Source organism: Emys orbicularis, chromosome 17, assembly GCF_028017835.1.
Source record: "Emys orbicularis isolate rEmyOrb1 chromosome 17, rEmyOrb1.hap1, whole genome shotgun sequence".
NCBI classification, from domain to species: domain Eukaryota; kingdom Metazoa; phylum Chordata; order Testudines; family Emydidae; genus Emys; species Emys orbicularis.
This window is the reverse complement of record NC_088699.1, coordinates 13,124,101-13,142,399: the sequence shown is the minus strand read 5'-3', so window position 1 is coordinate 13,142,399 and position 18,299 is coordinate 13,124,101. Positions and strand designations below refer to the sequence as shown.

General features: G+C 48.3%; 1 protein-coding gene across 1 annotated transcript in view; it reads left to right on the top strand.

The window, feature by feature from the left end:
- Window positions 1-18,299, top strand: part of LRRC75A (leucine rich repeat containing 75A) — a 188,426-nt gene that overhangs the window by 48,811 nt on the left and 121,316 nt on the right. Inside the window, exon 2 of the mRNA XM_065418472.1 lies at window positions 2,501-2,629. Coding sequence (XP_065274544.1) covers window positions 2,501-2,629 — 129 coding nt within the window. The remainder of the gene's footprint in view (window positions 1-2,500; window positions 2,630-18,299) is intronic.

Here is an 18,299-nt window from a genome sequence, read left to right as displayed (position 1 = left end):
ATTTTATAGGGACAGTCCCGATTTTTGGGTCTTTTTCTTATATAGGCTCCTCTTACCCCCCCACCCCCTTTTTCCCGATTTTTCACATTTGCCGTCTGGTCACCCTAGCCGTCACAGCTACAGGTGTGATATGGGGCAGTGAGAATGTCCGGCCCTTTTTAAAATATCCATGCTGTGCTGCATTGGATTGTGGTTTTTGTTTTGGTCCTTCCTGATTTTTTTTCTCTCTAGAGACATCCCCTTTGTGTTCCCATCTTGCCCTATTTCCAGGGTCTGCTTTGGGGAACATTCACATGGCTCCATTCCTTCCTGGCCAAGCGTGAGAGCCCCCATCAGCTCCGTGAGGGCAAATGGAGGCAGCCGGTCAGGATCTGAAATGTGCAGCATGTGACCGATCTGAGTGCAGGGGTTGCATACGTGCTGCTTGGCATCTGGGCTCAGCCGGCAAGTGGGTCATCCAGAGGGAGAGCTAGCTGACCTCGCTTACAAAACCCACACGAGAAGTCATGAGTTGCAGGATGTCACCGTTACTCACTGACACAGACCAGGGGCGGTGTTAGCAGGGCAGTTTTTGGGGGAGCGTAGCAACCTCCCATACTAAATCCAGTGTTAACTCTTAAAGCACCAATTCCATGCTGTCCTGTGAAGGCAGGTGCAGCCGGTGAATTTCCCTCTCTGGCCAGGCCCAGGGGTCTGTCGACAGAAGCACTTTATGGAACAGGAGGCAAGCTTGACCACTGCTGTGTTGGTGCGCATTCAGGGGTGAAAGTAACTTAAAGTACTTACCGATACGCTGGAGTCCTGAGCGGGGGCGTGGCCTCAACCGGAAGAGGTGGGGCCTTTCAAGATGTAAAGGCCTTGGGGCTCCGGCTGGGAGCCCCAGGGCCTTTAAATCACCCTGGAGCTACCAGCTGCAGAGGTGGCTGGGAGCTCAGGGGCGAATTAAAGAGCCCAGGGCTCCGGGCCCTTTAAATCACCGCGGGAGCCCTGCCACCACTATCCCGGGGCAGCAGGGCTAGAGCAGGGATTTAAAGGGCCTGGTGCTCCTGCCACTGTGGGGAGCCCTAGACCCTTTAAAGTGCCGCCGGAGTTCCGGCAGAGGGGCTCGGGTGGTGCTTTAAAGGGCCCGGGGCTCCCCGCAGGGGCCGGAGCTCTGGGCCCTTTAAATCACCGCCGGAGAAGCCGGTCCAGTTCGCCACGTACTGGACCGGACCGGCTTACTTTCACCTCTGTGGGCGTTGCACTTTGAAGATGGTGCCTAGAATGCTAGGTGTCGAGAAGGACAGAATATTATCCCAGCTGTGAAAGGGTGTGTGTGCGTGTGTGTTCACGAGAGGGCTACAGGCCAAGTGGTGACACAACCCCTCACTGGCCTGGATTGAAACCCAGGCCCGTCACACCCTAGTTTACAGGCACAGAACCAAGGCAGAGAGAGATTTAAGTGACTTGCCCATGGTCAGACAGAGTCTGTGGCTAGGTCTACACTACCCGCCTGAATCGGCGGGTAGAAATCGACCTCTCGGGGATCGATTTATCGCGTCTCGTCGGGACGCGACAATCGATCCCCGAATCGACGCTCTTACTCCACCAGCGGAGGTGGGAGTAAGCGCCGTCGATGGGAAGCCGCAGAGGTCGATTTTGCCGCCGTCCCTACAGCGGGGTAAGTCGGCTGCGATACGTCGAATTCAGCTACGCTATTCGCGTAGCTGAATTTGCGTATCTTAAATCGACCCCCCCCTGTAGTGAAGACCTGCCCTGTGACAGAGCTGGGAATTGAACCAATCTGCAGAGTCCCTGCCCAGTGCCCTAACCACAAGGGCATCCTTGTTGTATTAAAAGCTGAGCAAAGGGCTTTATCTTACAGAAGTAGCTGCTTTGTTTGCGGAACGCGCTGTAATCTGCCAATAAGCTTGAGTAGCACTGCAATTTCCCGGGGGAGCTGCTCTCGAGGGACAAAGGACAGCTAGTAGATGAGAGAAGATATCTGAAGTAAATTGAATACACTGTATTTAATCCCCCCCTCCAACCCTTTATGAAAAGCTAAAGAGCGGAACGGTCGATCTACACTAGTGTGTTTAATAGCATTGTGGGGTTTGTGCCAAAATTCCTTACATTGCTGTGTCTTGGGACACCCTGGGCCAGATTCTGCCTCCCAGCCATCTTTTGCTGGCATAGTTCTGTTGATTTCAGTGGAGTCACCTGTGGCTTGCCCCGGGGGAGTGAGAGGAGAATCAGGCCTGCTGAGTATAGTTTACTCAGTGAATGTATTGCTTATGAAGCGTGCCAGTTGACAGCCCTGGAGCCTGATGTCTGCTCTCCATAGTACAGGTAAAGCATTGGCGTGCAAGTGTCCCCACGCCAACGTGCCAAGGTACTTAGAGACGGGCACGTCTGAGCTCCTTGGCTACTGCCCTGAGACTGCCAACACAGGTGAATTGTGAGAGATCGGCTGTTGCCATCGACCTCCTAGTGTAACTAACCTTGCTCTTGTTTTCTGCAGGACTTAGGAATGGAATCAACCTCTCTGGATGACGTCCTGTATAGATATGCCAGCTTCCGAAACCTGGTGGATCCAATCACCCATGACTTGATCATCAGTCTCGCTAGATACATCCATTGCCCCAAACCGGTAGGTAACTCGCTCCAACTACATGGCCAAGGCAGTTCTAGTCACTTGATCATTTGAGAAATGTAGTTTTGTTGTAAACGAGAAGCTTTTTGTGCGTTTGCTTGTTTTTTATAATCAATGCCGCACAAAATACCTTCAGGTTAACACCGAGATTGTGATCCTCCGAGTAGAGATGTCCTGTTGTGGGGAGAGTGGATCGATGCACAGTATTCTCTGTGAATTCCCAACAACCCGAATGACGTGCATTTAATGCTTCGTTAATTCTGTTGTTTGTTTTTTCATATTCCCCGTTTTTGCTCTTTCCTCCTGTCTCATTTGCTCGGGCAAAGCACTAAGGCACGTACTGTCTGGAACAATACAGGGGTATGGACAGGATGACTTCCTAGGCCTTTTCTATCTCTGATTTCTGTGGTGCCTGTCTTTCCTCTTGTGTCTCTAAATGAAGCGAATTACCCACATGACACATTTCTCACCCCTGTAAGGAGGGCACTTGTCTTTGCAAGCGTTTGAGCATGCTGTGAGCAAAGCTGGCAGCGCAGGGGCCTGGCGAGCGTGGCAGTTAGAAGGACTAGCCTGAGCCGAATAGTTATCGGCTGGGGTGATGGGACTGAACTGCGATGTCAGAACCGGGATTTGCTTTCCATTGCATCATAGTGGTGGTTTTATCATAGCGTGGGGGAGACCTGGCCCCGGGCTGCTCTCTTCAGAGTCAGAAATGGAAACGGAGTTGTTCAAAGCAGCGTCTCGATATTAGACGGTTCGTACGTCAGCTGCAGTTATGGCAGAAACGTTCCTAACCCACCCGGCTTCAGCTTTTGATGGCGACGTGCCAGATCCTCCACTGGTGTAAATTGGAGTAACTCCACTGAAATCAATGGGAGCTATGCTGATTTACCCCAGAGGAGGATCTGGCCCTGTTGAGTCATGGAAAAGGTGTTTGAACGACGGTTCTAAATTAGGGATGGACAGAAATGGATGTGATTCTGGTTTTGGACCTCATCAGTCAGGGTATGTTTTGCGGGAGTGACTGGGATGCAGGCCCCATTTCATCTGCCCCTGCAAAGCTTGGGAGCGTGTGGTTTCAGATGAATGGTCCGCAGGGTTTGGATTCCTCTCTACTTTTCCTGTTGAGGGCTAGAGCATTCGTCACAAACCTCAGTAAAGACCTGAGTCCTCTTCAGCAACGCTTAGAACGTTGGGGCCAGGTATTCCAAAGAGCTCTGCTCCTGTTTAGGGATGAGACTTTCAGAAGTGCTCTGCACTGGTGAATCTCATCCTGTTGGGCTATTTTCTTTCCTTAGGATTTATTTTTTAAATTAACCACTTAACACCCCCCTCCCCCATTTCAGTGTTTGATTCAGTGAACTGCGTGGACCTGGGATGGTACAAATACCAGACTTCTCAAAACATCTCAGCTGCTGAGGAAGGGGGATTGAAAGAGAGGTCAGGGTATTAGCTTGGGAGACCTGGGTTTAGTTCCCTGCTGTGCCACAGGCCTTGGCAAGTCATTGAGGCTACGTCTAAACTTATAATGCTGCTGCAGTGCTTCGGTGTGGGCATTTTCACTACCGTGATGGGAGGGGTTCTCCCATTGGCGCAGATAAGCCATCTTCCACAGAGACCGTAGCTAGGTTGACAGAAGAATTTTTCTGTCAACCCAGCGCTATCTACCCTGGGGGTTATGTCTGCATATCTCAGGGGGATGGATTTTCCCCTCCCCTCCCCCCTGAAAGATGTGGCTATGCTGATGTAAATTTTCAGTGTAGACTGTCCCTTAGCTCCTCTGTGGCTGAATTCTGTAAATTCGAGATAATAGCTCTTCTCTCCCTCATGGGGTGTAGTGAGTGTGACAGGTTGCCCCCCATCTGGGGTGCCACCTGATGTACTGGGGTCCCACTGAGCCCGCCCGTTCCACCAGCTGGGGCTTCCTCACCCTGTCCTGCTGTGCCAGGCCCTCAAGCCTCCTCTAGCACACACAGGTATGGTCACACCCAGCTGCAAACAGACACAGAGACTGAAATCAGCGCTGTGTGGGAGGATTCAGCTCGGGGATTGCTCAGTACTCAAGTAAACACCTCCGTTGGGGTGTAAACCCCAAATTATATTGTCTTGCGCTGTATAGAGATCTATACAGCGTAAGCTCATAAAAATCACCCTCTCCCTCAATGTGGAGGGAGATATGCACAGCTTGTTGCCGCCCCCCCCCCCAGTTATAAATGGCACTAACTGGTTTATAGGAAACTGAAACAAACAAGTTTATTAACTACAAAGGACAGATTTGAAGGGATTATAAGAGATAGCAAACAGATCAAAGCAGATTACTGAGCAAAATAAACAAACACGCAAACTAAGCTGAATTCACTAAAGAAACTGGTTACAAATAGTAATTTCTCACCCTAAATGTTGTTTTGGGCAGGTTGCAGAGTTCCTTGAAGACAAACTGCTTTTGCTTGCACGTAAAGTTCCACATATTTCTCTTCACAGGCCAGATCCCTGTCACAGCCTGGGCCCCAGTCCTTTCCCCCTGATCAGTTTTACGTGTTTACAGCAGTCATCCTGGGCGGGGAGTCCGTGATGAACCAGCGACCCTGATTAACTCACTCTCCAGCCTTAAATAGGATTTATATGTGGTGGGAATCTTTGTTTCCATGTTTGATCCCCACCCCTCTTCAGTGGAAAAGTACCAGCAGACCAAGCTGGTAAATTCACCCCCATGGTGGGGTAAGAGTCTTCCCTTGAGTTGCGTGACGCTAGAGTGGCTTGAATAGAGCCTACCCAGGATCCTATTTGGGTGAGTTTTCTTAGGCATGTCAGTGCTGCAGTGGGGCCTAAGCCTTGTAGCCCTGATCTGCATTAAAATCTAAAGGGCGTGAGTTTTGGTGATGTCTCTTGTAGGAGCTGGATCCAAACATTCTCCAAATTCTGGCACTGTTTGGACGCAGGGGTTGGGGTTGGTCCTGTCTCCAGTTAAGAATGTATAATACAACTCTCCTTAAAGCCTTCGGCTGATGGGCCCGATCCTGATTTCAGTGAGATTAGTGCAAATGTGGAGTAACTCTAGTGGAGTCAGTCCAAATTTCCTCCAGTGTCACTGAGATTGGAGTCGGGCCTGAAATGTCGTTATCCTGTTGGAATGCATAAGCACAAACTAAGCGCTGTCCATTATACACAAGAGTTGTGCTGGGCCATGCACGGAGACATCATCCATCAGTATCTGTTACCCAGTGCCAGCAATTACTGTGTACCTTGGGCTGTGTGCCCTTTGCAGTATGCGAGGGAGCTTTATAGTGAAAGAAGCTCTCAGAAAATCAATTTTAAACATGAATTCATTCACCATTATCTGTCGTTTTCTAGTGACATTTCAGGGAGATATTTGCTAATGATCAAAGACATTTAAATGAGCATTTTTTTCCTCAAAACCACAGCCCAGGGGGGAGAGGAGGTTGATATTTCTCTTTCAATTCTTCCCCCCCAGGGCTGAGGAAAGGTACCAGGCTGACAGCTCTGAAAAGTGCTCCGTTTAGTCACAGAATGGGCACAACGCAGGTAGAGGCAGCGTATGCTTCCTTCTCTGGCATGCCTCACCCCTGACTTAGAGGGGAGATCAGTCCTCGTGGCTCATCTCACCCTGGGGCTTTCTGAGTGGCTGTTTCGTGCTGATCAGAGTGCTGCTTTTATGACGTGGATATGTGCCCTTCAGGTGATGGACTGAGAGAGACTCATTTTACATAGGCGTCGCAGGGTAACGACTTTGGGTCACTGATGGCCTGCCGTAGGTCAGAGGTATAATGCTTTGCACTTGTGTCTAGCACCTCCCTTTTAGCACATCAGACGCAAATGAATGAGGTCTCTGCACTCTGCTGAGGTCAGGGTTGGTGTTCCCATTTCACAGATGGAGACATCAAGGGACAGGGAGGTTAAGTTCCTTGCCCAGAGTCCCATGGGGAGTCAATGAACTATATCCAAGATGCCCTTCCCGCTACTTCTGTCTCTTTATCACAGGAGCACCCTACCATAACCTATTACCAACCACATAATTCATCCAGCCCCCCGGCCTGTGTGTTGTGACATGACCTTGGATTACAGTTGTTGTTCTGAGTTCCTGACGTCACGTTAATTTTGATGGTAGCAAATGCTGAGGTTACAAAGACAGGGGAGGGGGGCGAGACAGTGCAGTCTGGTGGTTATAGTATAGGACTGTGGTTCTGGACTCATCTGTGCCACTAGCTCACTGTGTGACTGAACAGAGCAGCGGCCTCTGTGCCTTATTTTTTTCTATTAGTAATATGAGGAAAGTGATATTTACCCACCTTTATAAAGTATGTTGCAATCTTCAGATGCCGCGGACTATAGAAGCACAAAGTATTCTTCTTCACTGCAGGATCCCAGCTAAGCTGTGAGCCAGAGACTTCTTATATCCAAATATCTGAAATAATAGCAAAGGGGATAAGAACGATATGACTGTCAAAGTCAGTGACATTCTGTATTCATGCTCCTTTTTTGCCAAACTTGCTTGTGAAAATCCCTCTGTATGGGAGCTGAATACATCTGCATTGCATTAAAATATTTTGCAATATCAAAGTGGCTGGGAAGCTCACACTTCACTAATAACGACTCCCAGTATCTTTCGTTACTTAATGTGTTTTGTCCCACATTCATGTTTTCTTTGTAATAAGAGATGTTCTTTTGAAAAGCTCTTCTGTACAAACTGTGGGAAAATAGAAAAAGGCTGAACCCGGGGGTCTTGGAAGCAGCAAAAAAATAGCACTAAGCCTTTTTTTTTTTTTTAAAGGCTAAAATTGTATAATGGTAACATCTGTCTAATTTTCAGTGACACCATTACTGGCAATCATCACTCAGCACCTCCAAACTGGGGGAAGCCAGCAAGACTTAGCAAAAAAACAAGTATGGCTGTAGGATCAGCATGACCTTACACTGTAATAAATTAAACTCTTCAAACTGAGAGCTGTTTCCTTGACAGTGAGCTCTGTGTGCTGGCACTGAGAGTCTAACAGGCCCAACCCTAGTGAAACTGAAGTCAGTTGCATAAGGGTTGGGGTGCTATCCAGTCATCTACTCTGTATACAAGATCAAGGTGCAGAATGAGAGGGAGATGAGGTCTAGTGGTCTGAGCACAGGCCTAGGAAGCAGGGGTCTCTGAGTTCTAATCCCAGTTATGACATTACAGATTCCCTCTGTAGCCTCTGGCCAGTCACTTCATCTGTGCAAGTAGATGGTGGCGCCTCCCTCATAGAGGTGCTGTCAGAAATAATTAGTGGCTTGTAAAGCTCTTTGGAAGATGACTGTCTCCAAATTGCTACAGCATTGTGATTCCTGAGGTCCTGTATTAGGCCACTTCATTCTATCCTGGATTTCATAGATTTCAAGCTCTGAAGACGGGTTTAGCGGATACTGAAATGCACATCCGCTGTTTCATAATAGAGGTGGGGCGTGTCTGGAGTGTAGCAAGGAGGATGGCCTGAAATCTGGGCAGAAGCATCAAAACGTCTAAGTGGCTGCCCACTGCGTGTCAATGTGGTGACCGAGAAATACATCAGGAAAGCACATTCTGTGGTGGGGTCACCGGCTCCAAGCCTGGAAGCTATTCTATCTGTGTGGCCCATGCGTTGTGCTTCATTGCAAGGTCAAGGATGTCATTCATCTGTTAACTCTGTTAGGTATAGACACAGCAGTCTAGAGCCAAAAACAAAACAAAACACAGGTTCCTCCATGCCACTTTGCCCTGTGATGTGATCTTCTCAGATTTCATACCTGGTAGATGATGGATTTCCACTGGATGGATTATCTGTGCAAACCAGGTTTTTCTAGGGTACCTTTCACCTCACCTGTCCTAAGTGCTGGGGAATGTGGGGCTGAGAACTCAGTAGGGAGTGCTGCTCCTTCTGATGGCACTGACCCATTGCTCCGGCCTGCTAGACATAACACCAAACTCCTGATTACTGATTGAAGTCATTGTCAATCAAGGGCACTGGAACAGTTTGCGTAGTGGGGGTGCTGAGAGCCATTGAACCAAACTGTAAACCCTATATATTATGGAAACCACTTCAAACTAGGGGGTGCAGCAGCACCCCCAGCACTCCTAGTTCCAGCAACCGTGTTGTCAATCCCGTGGTGATTTTTTGCAAGAATTGGGCAATTATTCCTGGTCTCTAAGCTAAATCAAATTTTGAGGAATTACATTCTGTTTAACTAAATTCTCCTCGCAGTTTCAATTGACTCTATTTTTCTTCACTTCCTGCTGTGATGTTTGTCTGCCATTAAATCCCTGCCTCAGTTTCTCCTAGAGTTGGCTGGGTGTGAATGGTGGCTGCTCTTGTTCTCGGACTGTTTGGGAAGTGCCTTGGGATGCCCTGGGATACAAAGCACCAAAGAAGTGTAAGAAGCGATCATCAATAGCATTTTACTTCCTTCAAGAGGAGTTCTGAAGCACTTGTGTCAGTCTTACAATTGACACCAGTACCTAACAAGGCCTCATTGACGTGTGCAAGAATGATTACTACTTAAACAGTGATGAAAGAGACCAGTTTATTTCAAGGACAGAAATTCCTCTGTGGTACCTAATGGGATGATTTAGTTGGGGTTGGTCCTGCTTTGATCAGGGGGTTGGACTAGATGATGTCCTGAGGTCTCTTCCAGCCCTGATATTCTATGATTCTACTGAAGAAGAGTCGCTAAAGAGGGAAAGATTTGGCAGTGTCAAGTCATTTATCTTTTAGTTTTCCAAAATATGAAAGAAGTGCTACAAAGCAGGACCTGTCGCTGCTAAACGTTAATGAAAACAATCCATCACCTCCACTGGGAAGCAGTGGTGTATTGTTCCATGTGGGGGCTGTATCATTGACAACGAATGATGTGTGCAAACTCCCACATCCCCACCTACCTTCTAAAGGCTTCCTCAAGTTGTCCAATCATTTGTGGCCTGGGGAGTTACGTTCGCATCCTGGGGAGCCAGGGTGAGTGTGGTGTGCTTTCCTTCTAGGCATTGTCTAGTGGGAATCAGGACTGTGTTGCGCTTGGGGTGTAGTGTCACAGAGAAGCCTCTGGCAAGGCAGTTCAGCTCTCTCTGTCTCAGTTTAATTCTTCCCTGCCTCAAAGAAGTGTTCTGAGGGTTGCTTAATTGATATCTGTAAAGTGCTTTGGGAGCGTTGAATGAAAGGTTCTGTAGAAAGGGAAAGTATTATTAAGTTATATGCATCACGTCCTGCCAGCTGGGCGGGTAATGAACAAAGGAACCCCTGAGCTCTAATCCCGGCTCTGACGCTGACACCATCTAGGGCCTTACCTCTGCTGCCTCGGTTTCCCTATGTATAAAATGTAGGTAATACTTACTGGGCTCCCTCAGTAAGCTGGTGTGAGCATTGTCTCTTGTTCGTAAAGTGCTTTGAACATGAGTCTATAGAAGCATTAAGGTAATGTGCTGCATTATATCCCATAGGCTGGCATGCCAGCTCGTCATTTTAATTAGGAAGCCATAACAAGCTCTTCCTTTTTGTTAGACTCGACTACAGGGTAGTAAGATCCACAGCCCTTTACAAATATAAACACATTGATCTTCACAGTAGCCGCAGGAGTTGGGTGTAGATGCAAACTGAGGCCCCAGGAAATGGAGGGAGTTTGTGACTTGACCAAGACCCCACACAATGAATGTTTGAGAGAGATCAGTGCTCAGACCTCTCTAATGGCGGTGGTCTCCAATAAACAGTTACAAGATGAACCCTCTTGCTATCCAGACAAAGAGAGGAAGGCTGCCCTTGTGGTTAAGGGACTGGGCTGATATTCAGGTGATCTGGGTCCAATTCCTGACTCTGCTATAGACCTCCCGTGTGACTATGGGCAAGTGACTTAATCTCTCTGTGCAGAGCAAGCACTAAGCATAAGCAGACTAAGCAATTGCTTAGGGCCCTGAGCAGCTCAAGGGGGACCCCTATTCGTTTTTTATTATAAACTTGCCCGGGGGGGGGGAAATATTCCTGTTTAGGGCCCCCAGTGGGCTAGCACCAGTTCTATCTCTGTGCCTCAGTTCTCCAATCTGTGAAATGTGGATAATAGCCCTGCCTCGTCTAGTTAGATGATAAACTCTTCAGGGCAGGGCCTGTCTCTTGCTTTGCATCTGTATAATGCCTAGGCCTGAGGCCCTGATCTTAGTGAGGCCCTACAGGTGCTACTGTAATACAGATGACAACCCCAAGTGTTCCGTCGAAGCAGGCTGGATGCCGTGTAGCCATTGTTTAGCGTCCCCGCGATGTGATATGCTGAATGCGTTAGCCCAGTTAAGTGTGTAGGCTATTTTTTGGCGTGTGTGTGTGCGTGGGGAATTAAATGAAGTCTAATCTGTGGCCATCAGGTATTTTTTCCTTAATACACAAAATCACTGATGTCATTGGGAACAGTGGCAGGATACGGCCCTGTATTTTAGCTGTGCTTTCTGATCCAGGAAAGTAAAGACGTTCTTCCAGCCCTTTACAAAAGTCATTCAAAATCAAGCGCCAGTGATATTAATGGTATATAAGCCACAGCACCCTTTCCAAGAAAAAGAATCTTGCACTGTGCCGCCGTGACCACCCCAGCCTCGCAGCACCCTCCTGTGGGATGTAGTGCTCGGACTACATAATCCTGCATGATTCTGTAGTGTTTTTTAAATAAAAGGGTGTGGGGGATTATCTACTGTTGTTAACCTCTCTGCTGCTTTATTTCCCTTCCTCTGAAGCAGCTTGATGGGGTCACCACCCCCGCTTGTATATCTAAACCACATCTCTCTGGAAAGGCTGTGCTTTATTTAGGTGATGGAATTAGATTTCACATTACAGATTTTTACAGGCTTCAGCCTATCTAGTCTCTGAAGGAAATTCAGCTTGTTATGCGGGTTTGGTTTATTCTCCATAGCAGTGAAATGTGGGGGGATAGCCTTTAAGCTACTTACTTGTCTGGGGAACAAACATAAGGAATATTCTTTTGTCAGTGACACAAGACTCTCCCCTGGATTAAAAAAGCGCATAAGTATTTATGTAGTATTTATGTATGGCGTAGTTCAAAATACTATAGTTTACAATAGTCTATAGTGGTTGGACTGTTACAGGAGAACTTTTAGAAGGGTCTCATTGATCTTTAATTTAATTTAATGTATTAATCTATGCATCCGAAGAAGTGGGCTGTAGCCCACGAAAGCTTATGCTCAAATAAATTTGTTAGTCTCTAAGGTGCCACAAGTACTCCTGTTCTTTTTGCAGATACAGACTAACACGGCTGCGACTCTGAAACCTGTCATTAATCTTAATGAGATCACATGGATGCATCAAGTGGGTAATAATATGTAGTCCATAAAAGTCCATAAATAATTTGGGTTCATTCTTGAATGGCAGGTTTCAGAGTAGCAGCCGTGTTAGTCTGTATCCGCAAAAAGAACAGGAGTACTTGTGGCACGTTAGTCTCTAAGGTGCCACAAGTACTCCTGTTCTTTTTTCTTGAATGGCAGACTCTCTCTCTCTCTCTCTCTCTCTCTATATATATATATATATATGCCAAGTATTATGAGATGTTGAGATTTTTTTTCTGAGATTATTTTGTTGAAAGAAATGTTTTTTCAGTGAAAGTTTTTTTTTTTTAAAGTAATTTTTTTGCTAAAAATTGTCAGCAGTGTTTTTGTCCCCCCCCCCCCCCCCAAATAAATAAATACATTGTTTTTTCTAACTGGTTTCTAATATTTTCTCCAAAACATCATGAAATAATTGTTGACAATTTTGTTTAATGGAAAACCCAGCTGGTGGTCAATTATCAGTCACCTTTTTGGTAATATTTTTGTTTAAAAAACAATTTAAAACTTTGAAAAATTTGAAGAAATACAACATTTGTTCTGTTTCAAACCTTTTGAAGTGGGGAAAAAAATTGATTTTTCCTCACAAAACTACTTTTGGGTTTTTCAGCCAGGTCTGATGATTACTGATGCAGCCGGACCAAGCCCCTGTGTTGGTATCAATGGGAAGTTGGGCTGCAGGATTTGGGACGTGACTCCATGCATGTCTCTTCACGTTAGATCCCGGGCGACTGCACTAAGCCATGCCCACATTGCTTAGGGACACTTTTGGACCCATAAGTGCCCCTAGTGGTCTGTCCCTAATGTAGCAGACTGGTTAGTGTTTGAGTTGTAAAATCATAGAAGATTAGGATTGGAAGAGACCTCAGAAGGTCATCTAGTCCAATCCCCTGCTCAAAGCAGGACCAACACCAACTAAATCATCCCAGTCAGGGCTTTGTCAAGCTGGGCCTTAAAAACCTCCAAGGATGGAGATTCCACCACCTCCCTAGGTAACCCATTCCAGTGCTTCACCGCCCTCCTAGTGAAATAGTGTTTCCTAATATCCAACCTAGACCTCCCCCACTGCAACTTGGGACCATTGCTCCTTGTTCTGTCATCTGCCACCACTGAGACCTCCCCCATCCTCTTTGGGACCCCCCCTTCAGGTAAAATACCATGGTCGGGACACCCAAACTCCCTCTGGGTAGCACTTTACCGCGCAGATAGTCCCGCTGAAGTCAGTTGCCCTATATGAATTATGGGCATTGCAGTTTAGCCCTGAAGGAATAACCATTTTTCTGAAAGATTCAGCTTTGGCTTTGCTGCAAGCCCCGTGTCTGGAGCAGCACCACAGCTGCCCCATGAGCAGACCAGGAACCAGACTATGACTTGGAGAGTTATAATTCACCTCCCAGCTCCATGCAGGACGTGCCCTGCACGGTACATGCCTTGCTACAGCTGTGCTGCTAGCAGGCTGAGGGGACAGAGCTGTGGCCAAGTGCAGTGTGGGAGCAGTGGAGATCCCCTGAGGAGGTGGCTTTTCCTGCTCTTGCACAGCTATCCTGCCAGGGGCAGATGGTGCAGGGGAGTAAGAGAGACCATTTCTCTCCCCCCCTCCTCCCGCTACACTGCCCAGGTGTGAAGCTCTCTGCACGCGGTGCTCCTGCGCTAGGAAAGGATGTTTCGGAGCAGAATGCCTGGCCGTGGAGTCCGATCTGTTCATCGCTCTCTGTTTGCAAACGAAATGCGTTGGAATGTGTTGACGTTTGGCATTTAAATCTGGCATCTCTAAGAGCCGGAACTTAATGCAAGCTGGCAGGATCTGTGTGACCCTTTCTTGATTCCCTTAATAAGTAAAGAACCTTTTCTAATCAGCGCACAATAATATGCAAACCGTCCTGAATGCCAAGAGATGGATTTTTGCCTGCTCTGAGATGGATTTTTTTTTAATGCCTCCAAAATGTCAGACGCCAGTTCAACAGGCGAGTGACGTGAGAAGTGGCCCTTGTTGCACAACTTTCTCTACCCCGCTGATCTCACGAGGGCATCGCAGGTGACGCTGCCCCATCGATTCCCATTGTGGGCTTTAATTAAGCAGAGCTGTGGTGGAGGAGAAGGTTAAAAAGGAACACGGAGCAGGAAAAGCAATTTCACGACAGCCTCTTAGAAAATATTTGATCTTTTCTCAAAAAGCAACTGTTGCTAAGCATCCAAAGTAAACTTTGGAACCAACTCCAAATCAGAAGGGATTCTAGGTGGCTCAAGTATTTTTAAATCCTTGAAGCAGAAGAAACATATATAGGGTCACTTTTCAGGAGGACGGGGAAGCAGGAGATTACTTGTATGTATGGAAAGAAGTAGGAACCGACTCTGAAAAAGAATTAGATTTAATAGGAATTAAATCTGCTTGTAAATGTCTGCAGGGCTGTTCAGACCAGTGAATCTTGAAGTGCACTGCCAGAAGAAGAGCGAGAGTGTGTGTGTGTGTGTGTGTGTGTGTGTGTATGTGTGTGAGAGAGAGAGACCTTATCTGAAGTAGCATCTGAAGTCCGAGAAGGGGTGTTACCATTGCTTAGAATGGGAAGTGAGTGTCCGGACTTCCGGTTCTCTTCCCAATTTCTGCGTAGAGATAACACCACGGTGGATGGGACACTGCTTCCTCTCCCGCTTTTAAACTTTTTACTCTCCTGTTGATGTTTGCCACAGTGTGGCTGGATAACGAATGCAGCCTCGCTCCTTACCTCTTCTCACCCCTCTTCTCGCTGGCCTTGTCTTCTTAGTGAGCTAACTGGCGGCGACCGCATAGTGAAGGCTGGGCAGTGCGTAGTTGTCGCATAGGTTGGCAGGTCGAGTAATGCCTACGGTGGAGTCTAGTCTTTAACTCGGCCTGGTACTCTCATAACTACAACTGCCTTGTCTGCACTATCGCGTCACCTCAAGTTAGCTAACTCCAGTTAGGAACACACCATTTTCTCCATAGGGAAGACTAGGCCACTATATTTCAATGTATTTGCACCATTGTGATACTGTCTCAGGCTATAAGGTGTGTGTTTACCCTGGAGAACTAGCAGGCATTAGCTATCTTGCTGTAAAGTCCTAGTGGAGACAAGGGACTGTCACAAGGTCAACCGTGGGGGTGGAGGGAGAGGCCATAGCATTGACCTCTCCTAGTTTACCTGTTGGTTATGCTGGTTAACCCCCCCTTTTCTGGCAGTGAAGATGGAGCCTTGCTGTGTGGTGTGGGTCGGGTCACTGGGGTTAAGGAACTGGCCAAGGACTCGGATAGTGAGGTTGATTTGCTAGGTGTGTTGCGGTAGCGCCTGGGACCCCAGCGCCATTGCACTAGACGTTGTACTAACAAGGAAAAGAATCCCTGCCCCAAAGACGTTACAATCCGGGTTAAATTCCTAGCACCACAACAGACTTCCTGTGTGACCCTGGGCCAGCAATTTCTTCTCTCTGCCTAGTTCTCCAGCTATAAAATGGGGATGACAACTATTCTTTTCTCCTCCCCTTTGCTTGTCTGTAGCATCTAACACAATGGAGCCAGCTCTTGTTCGGGGCCCTCTAAGTGCCCCTGCAATCAGGGCCGGTGCAAGGAAGTTTCGCGCCTTAGGCGAAACTTCCACCTTGCGCCCCTCCCCCCCCAGCCCTGAGGCCCCCCCGCGGCGGCAGCTCCCCCCCCCCCGCCCTGAGGCGCCCCCCCACCCCGCGGCAGCTCCCCTCCCCGGGGAGCCATGCGGCAGCTCCCCACCCCAGCTCACCTCTGCTCCGCCTCCTCCCCGAGCACGCCGCCCCCGCTCTAATTCTCCTCCCCTCCCAGGCTTGTGGCGCCAAACAGCTGATTGGCAACACAAGCCTGGGAGGCGGGAGAAGTGGAGCAGCGACGGTGTGCTCAGGGAGGGGGGGTAGCAGAGGTGAGCTGGGGTGGGGAGCCCTGCGGCAGCTCCCCACCCCGCCCTGAGGCACCCCTGTGGCAGCTCCCCACCCCAGCTCACCTCTGCTCCTCCCTGAGCACGCTGCCCCCGCTCTAATTCTCCTCCCCTCCCAGGCTTGCGGTGCCAAACAGCTGATTGGTGCTGCAAGCTTGGGAGGCGGGAGAAGTGGAGCAGCGACCGCGCGCTCGGGGAGGGGGTGTAGGAAAGCTGTAAATCTTGGCGCCTTAGGCAACCTCCTAGTTTGCCTTAATGGTAGGCACCGGCCCTGCCTGCAATACATATCCTCAATAGTAATAAAAATAAAATAACTCTCCCTCTCCATGCCTCCGATGCAAACTGAGAGTGATATTGACCTAGCAGGAGGGTTGTCAGCGTCGGGCAGTTTCTGATCTCTGGCTGACAGGTGCTGTGGAATTCACTGGTATTAATGTGGTAGAGATTTTTTTCCTATCTGAACTCTGCTGACGTGACGGTGTATAACAGAGGGGGAAATTCAATGAATGCATGCTCAGGGTATCTGAACTGAGACCCCGATGACGTTCCTGTTGTGTTGCTTATTTCAATATGTTATTGAAATGCCTGCAGACGAGTCAGAGGTTCGCTCTGATGAGACCCTTTGACTAGATGCCAGTTAGGTAAGGGCTTCATTAGATTCCTTTCACTTATTCCCAGCAATGGACCAGATGAAAAATATTGCAGAATAAAACCGGGCAGGGAAGGGAGACTGAGCTACGTAGGAAAGCGTTTGCTGAAATTCTTTCAGCAGGACTGGAGCGCTTGCAGATTGTCTTGCGGACAATACCATACGCTGCCTAATAATTTGAACAAGTGCTTGCCGGACTAATGGGCCTCGCTGGAATTTGTGGATTTTCGTTGCATTCTAAACCACTGTTCGACTTGATCATCAGTTAGAAAAACCCATAGACCTGTAGTGCTCAGCCTGGCTGCTGCATTACCCTGGGCAAATCACTTCTTTGTTTCCCTTCCCATCCTTTGCTTATCTTGTTTGTTTCGACCGTAAGCTCTTTGGGGCGGGAACTCTCTTGTATTGTGTATGTACAGTGCCGAGCACAGTGGGCGCCGATCTCGATGGAGGCCTTCTCCAGACACTGCTGTAATATAGTCTCTCTGAGCAAAGTCCATGGGAATTTCTACTACCTGTTCTGTACCTGTCCTGGGGGTAAACAGAGGACTTGAGCTTCCGGAGCTGTCAACCCCGCACCGTCCCTTAGCACTACCTTCATCTGCAAACGTTCACATAAACCAAAGCAACAGTTCCTTAGGGAAATATGTGGTCAAGAAGCAGGAACCTCGTTAAACAGCAACCCCACGTTTGATGTTTTCCAATGGTAATCGACATTTGAGTACAGATCATTTGGCTTTTAATCAAACCATAATTTACTGCATAGGAAGGAAGCGTATTGATTTTCCTACCCACCCTCACACATTCTTGGGCTTGCTATTTATTTATTTGCATTTAGTGTCGAAGCTCGTGTATTAAGATCCTTTCTGTTCCCTAAGGGTATGTCTACACTGCAATAAAACACCCCCCGCCATGGCCGCAGCCAGCCCAGCTCAGATGACTTAGGCGACTCAAAATGGCAGTGTAGACATTTGGGTTTGGGCTCGGGCTCTGAAATCAAACAAGTGGGGATGAGTCTCAGAACCCGGGCAGGCTCCAACCTGAGCCTGAATGTCTACACTGCTATTCCTGGTGCTGCAGACGAAGCCCTGCGCGCCCGAGTCAATTGACCCAGGCTCTGAGACTTGGTGCCATGGTTTTTTTTATTGCAGTGTAGACGTACCTTTAAGGAGTAAATACAAACGGAGTGTTTTCAGCCTCTAGCCAGCGCAGCTAATGCTTTTGGATGGATGTTTTAATATCTGTCCCTGGCTTTGCCTGCGAGACTTTGAACTGTAAGGGAACAAATGGTCCAACGGCAAACTGAATTTGCAAAGATGAACGATTTAATGAAGAGGCTTCAGCGAAGGTCTCGCTTAGGCAGACCTGCAGGCCGGCAGCGCTTTGCACAGAGCACCGCTGACAAATGGTGGCACCCCTGTCTGTGTGAGTTCTCCAAGTCACAGCTTATAGATGGGGGCAGCTTTCTGAGGCTTACGTATGCGGGGCAGGAGAGTCCCAAGAACCAGCTGTTGAGCAGAACAAAAGAAGACTCCCCAGTAGAGGTGGGATCCTTCACATTTGCTGCTCAGCCACTGCTGCCTCGGCAGCACCAGCGTATTGCTTGTTGTGTGAGTCCGTCTATCTTTGGGGGAGGGATAGCTCAGTGGTTTGAGCATTGGCCTGCTAAACCCAGGGTTGTGAGTTCAATCCTTGAGGGGGCCACTTAGGGATCCTTGGTCCTGCTAGTGAAAGCAGGGGGCTGGACTCAATGACCTTTCAAGGTCCCTTCCAGTT